The 5038-nt window shown below is 32.4% G+C and overlaps 1 protein-coding gene across 1 annotated transcript; it reads right to left on the reverse strand.

Annotated features, from left to right (window-relative positions):
• Positions 1-3844: 3844 nt before the first annotated feature.
• LOC120209243 (HMG-Y-related protein B-like) lies at positions 3845-4815 on the reverse strand. Its single transcript, XM_039208298.1, has 2 exons — positions 4630-4815; positions 3845-4541 (listed from the first exon to the last, which is right to left on the reverse strand). Exons 1-2 carry the CDS (start codon positions 4693-4695, stop codon positions 4098-4100), a joined length of 510 nt encoding a protein of 169 aa, XP_039064229.1. The 5' UTR covers positions 4696-4815; the 3' UTR covers positions 3845-4097.
• Between the last annotated feature and the right edge of the window lie 223 nt (positions 4816-5038).

The following is a 5038-nucleotide window of genomic DNA, read 5'->3' on the forward strand; positions in this document are numbered from 1 at the left end:
TATATCTGAATATGAAATTGTTCTGATGTGAAGGTTCATGAATACCTTTCAAATGCACTCGAATCCTATATGGTTCTGAAGCTTTAATTTCTAAAAGTTTGATTAGCTTCGTTAGTAGTCGAACCCTTTTAATAAGGACCCAATACTTGAAATCCAACCAATTTTACGTAAATTCATGTTTTTTATTCCTGATAATTACCAAGCACCTCTGAAAAATATCTAGATCATCTAGTGTGTTCCTGAAGCACAAAGATATTTTCTCTAATTTACAAAAAGTCTGACTCTGTTATTTGAAATAAAAACATGATTTCTGATTACTAGTTTCTGATTTCTGGTTTCTGATACTAGGTATAACTATCTCCTGATTTTCTGATATTATTGGTACTGTCTAAAACTGTTTTATTTGGGTAGGATCCTAAAGTTCTAAGGTTCAGCTTTGATCAAGTTAGTAATTTCTTACGGACCTAAGGTGGCCCTTGGGTAGGCCCATAGGCCCTAATATACTCTATTAGATTAGCTCCTACACCCAATAGGCCTAAAGTAAGTCCTTATGGATATAGTTATAGGAAACCGTATATGGAGTGTTTGGTTAGAGGGTAACTCTGACCATTTGTGTACTTCACGCTTCTTTTAACTTTGCTTGGTAGGCAACGATAATTGTTTTCATGTTAGTCTTCTACAGTTGATTTTCTTTAATTTTCTTTTCCCCCTTTATCACATATTAGTTTTTCCTTTAACTTTTTTAGTTTTTAGTGACTTTATTTTCATGATAAATTTGTTGTCCTTATGATATTATTTTATCTTTTTGAACCATTCTCGATTTTTAGACATAAAATTTTTATTTTTAGGGTTAGATTTTATATCATTTTGAGTGGTCAAGAAATTATTTATTTGTTTTCATGTTGTTATTTTATGTTTTAAACTGTCATATTGGATTTAGATAAGTAATTTGTATTTATAGATCATTTTCTCATATCGTTCGATTATAATTTGTGATATATATGTGATATTTCAGTAGTTTGATCTCTTTTATGTTTCCTTGTTGATGTGAGCAAATATATTCTTAGTTATCTTTTGTTCAAGTGTTTTTTTGTTAGATTTTCAATATTTTCTTTGTATAATATTTGTATGATCTTAAATGATTAGTTTTTTTTCATAATTTAAAAAAAATCATAATCATATGTTTATGCTGTGGTTATCATTGTAAACTTTTATTATAATTTTAAATATTTATTTATTTTTTATAAAGGAAGTGGAAAGATTATTCGGGATTTTAAATAATATTTTTATCATAATAGCATAGCCACTGAAAGTTGAAACTATGATCCAACGGCCATAAATGAGAAGCTTCTGGTTTACATTCAACGGCTGTTCTTTATTACATGATATGACGTGGATCAGTGACGTGGGTGGAAGCTGAACTTGGATTGGTCCGGCTTCTGAACTCTGGATTTATGGATTTCTCCCTCTCCTTTCTTTTCAAATCCCATGGATTTGAAGTAAAAAAGGTCTTTAGATTTTTCTTTCCACGTGTCAATGTCTTGTTGGTTCCCTTAATGCTTTTAGATTTATCTAAACAAATAGAAAAGTGCCACGTAGATAGAGAGAATTGAATTTAGAGTAATAGTTAGGGATGGACCTAGAACGATGCCGACGGATTCTAACCTGACTTAACCTTATTTGGTCGTAGTCTAAAATGTTATGTTTGATTCAGACCCATTCGAGCTTTTTTAGAGATAAAGTTAGAGTTAGGTCGGTTGGACTGTTAGAGGTATTCTATGGAAGTTGTTTTTAAATTGGCGTTGGAGGCATCCTACTATTCTACCTCCTCTTATCCTATTGCATATGAGAATAGGGTTTTGTTGTTTTATTTTATTGTTGTTGTTAGAGTTAGGTCGGTTGGAATTTAAGATAAAAAATATATGATCTCATTCAACTTAAGAAATATAATTTTATCTTATATTTAGGTATAATAATAAGACTCCTCTGTATATTATTATTTTTAAATAAATTTTTATTTTTATTGAATAAAAATAATATTTTTTTTGTTTTAGGTCGAGTCAAGTTTTTATAAAAATATTATTTCCAGTATGATATGGTTCGAATTATATCTCAAAAGGACAGGTCAAGTTCAGGTCGGATAATGGGTATATAACTTTTGGATCAGCTTCTATTCACGTAGAGAATGTGTAATTTTTAGGTTGAGTCGATTGTACTGGAAACCGATCCAACCCTATTATAGAGATCCCTAAGAAAAATTAACTTTAAAGCATAGACGAACCTAGGCTGGGATGGTCCCTAAAAATCTAAAATATAATTTTAAATTTTTTTCTATATATTTTTTATTAAAAATTTATTTTTATTTCTTAAAATTTTATTCCTCGTTTGAAATTTTATAAATTTAAATTAACATAAGATTTTAAGTCGTCCCTACTTTAAGGTACTAGTATTCATGATCGTACAGTACCATTGACTGCCTCATACGGATACGATGTTATCCAAACCGTACAATCATTTTCAGATCAGAGGCGTTAAAGACTGCATCGGGAGCTTTCAATGCGGATTTCATTTCATGGGGTTTGCAAGAGCCGGAGACGAAGTAAAATAAGGGTGAGTTTGATTGGAAGAATATGAGATTTTTATTAGAATAAAATCTATATTCTCCTGTTTAATTGGTCTCGAATGTCATTACATCTATTTTCTTAGGTATTGTTGGATTACCGATGTTTTTGACTAAAATGCCCTTAATTTTTTTTCTTTAAAAAATATCTTTATTCTGTCATTGAATAATCAAAATTCTACGAAGGTTAAATTACAAATTTATTCTTAAACTATTTTAGATTTATAAAATAAAATCTATAATTAAAATTTTATATGAAGTTCAAGGGTTAAAATAAAATTTTACTCTTTCATTAAACTTTTTTATATTTTAATTTGAAAAAAAATTATATAAATTTTATGAATTTATTTTTTTAAAAGAAAATATATAAATAATTTCCAATTTGTTAATAAAACAAATATATAATAAGGACAATTTGGTCAAATATACATTTTAATAATATTTTATTCATTTAACCAAACATGGTAATCTTACATTCCTGCTAAACCAACCAAACACAAAATATAACATTCTCAGTAATCCTATTCTCTGGTAATCTTTTATTCCCACTGGTAATCTTACATTCCGTGAACCAAACGCACCCTAATAGGTATGAAGGCTATTCCCTGGTAATCTTTTATTCCCACTGGTAATCTTTTATTCCCACTGGTAATCTTTTATTCCCACTGGTAATCTTACATTCCGTGAACCAAACGCACTCTAAGAGGTATGAAGGCTCGAACACAAAATTTTAAGTTAAACATAAATATAAATTTATAAAATTTTAGAAGAATAAAAATAGAATTTTAATAAAAAAATATATTAAATTTTTTTAAAATATATAATAATTTTATAATTATAGAGGCGACTGCTTCCCTACACCCCGTCTAGGTACATCATTGATTAAGGTTAAAAGATTTATGATTCATTCAATAAAAAAATTACAAGAACTAAATGTTGATCGTAACGATTTTAATACGTCTAATGTCGTGTTTTCAACATTATATTCCATTTAATCTTAAAATTTATTTTTTATATCATTTATTCAAATAATTTATTTATATTAGTTAAGGATAACAATTAGGTTTTTTTATTACAGGCGTGCTCCCAAAAGGAAAAGTCGCTACAATATTTTATTACAGAATGATTATATGTAAAGTTTCACTTTCACCCCATTTGATTTAAATTAAAAGAAAGAAAGATTCCTCTACGAAAATATGTAAACACAATTCCAAACTCTAAATACAGGCAAAAAATACAACATCACTGATTTACATGCAAATCACGAGTTAAGCTACAAATCTAAACCCTGTTTCAATAGATAACAATACTTTTTTTCCCAGTTCCCACGTTGATTTCAAACCCAAAAAATAATTAAAATTGAAGAAGAAAAGGCCTAAAGAATCGATCAGTGGAGAAGAGAACTAAAAGATGAAGTCATGCTAACTTCGCCTTTTACTTTAAGCTCCAGCGCTTTACTTGAGAAGCCACCGTGGGGTTACACCTTCGGCGGTCGACCGCGGCCTCGCTTAACTCCAGGTGGTGGAGGGGCGATCGCCGGTGTTGCTTTAGCAATCTTCGGGGGGCGTCCGCGTGGCCGTCCGGTGCTGACGGGGGTCTTGGGCTTAGGCGAAGCAGACGGGTCTTTGGGAGGACGACCACGTGGTCTAGGCGGAGAGACGACGGCGCCGGGTGGAAGGGGAGTTTTGGGCTTAGGAGGACGGCCACGGCCACGCTTGGGTGGAGCATTGGGGTCGGGCCTCATGTAATTGTTCTTTACCATCACGATTTGACCGCCGTTTTTCATCTTGTTGAGGTGGTGGGAGAGTACAGTGGCGTGAGCCGCTGGGAGATCCGAGTGAGTCGACTCGATGTGCTTCGCTATTGTTGACTTATTCGACCCGGCTTTCTCGTTCAATGCGTCTATGGCATCCAAAATCATCTGCAAAAAGCAAACCGAAAACGGAAAATAAGATAACATAAAACGACGAACAAGACCCAAAAAAAACTTCTGGGTAAACCTCAAATACCTGAGGATAGTCTGGGAGTAAAGATTGTTGATCCCGGGGAGGACCTTGAGTTTCATTAGCCGCCATTGAAATTCGAAGCTCTTTTTCTCTTTCTTTTGTTCGAGGGAAAAGAGAGGGACTGTTGTTGTGAAGGTAGAGTGATGAGAGGTTGTAGGGTTTAAAAGGAAATGAAGATGGGAGGAAGAAGAAAGGTAGGGGCTATGATCCCACGGCTGGGAATTGCTGAATTAGTTTATTACATATGAGATCACCAAGATCGGTGACGTGGGAGGAAGTCTGGATTTATGAATTGGCAGAATATCAAAATTAGCCCCAAAATTTACTAAAGGATAAACACAAATGGTCTCGGATTATAGGATACGGTTTTAATAAGTCTCTCTATTATTAAAAGTTATAAAATGGTCCTCCA

Source organism: Hibiscus syriacus, unplaced genomic scaffold (genome assembly GCF_006381635.1).
Source record: "Hibiscus syriacus cultivar Baekdansim isolate YM2019G1 unplaced genomic scaffold, ASM638163v2 tig00018481_pilon, whole genome shotgun sequence".
Taxonomy (NCBI): domain Eukaryota; kingdom Viridiplantae; phylum Streptophyta; class Magnoliopsida; order Malvales; family Malvaceae; genus Hibiscus; species Hibiscus syriacus.

What these genes read in the sequence shown, in the direction of transcription:
- LOC120209243 (XM_039208298.1), bottom strand. Translation starts at nt 4,695, where the DNA reads ATGGCGGCTAATGAAACTCAAGGTCCTCCCCGGGATCAACAATCTTTA. An exon ending in TACTCCCAGACTATCCTCAG is followed by an intron (nt 4,542 to 4,629) that starts GTATTTGAGGTT and finishes TGCTTTTTGCAG; the next exon opens with ATGATTTTGGATGCCATAGA.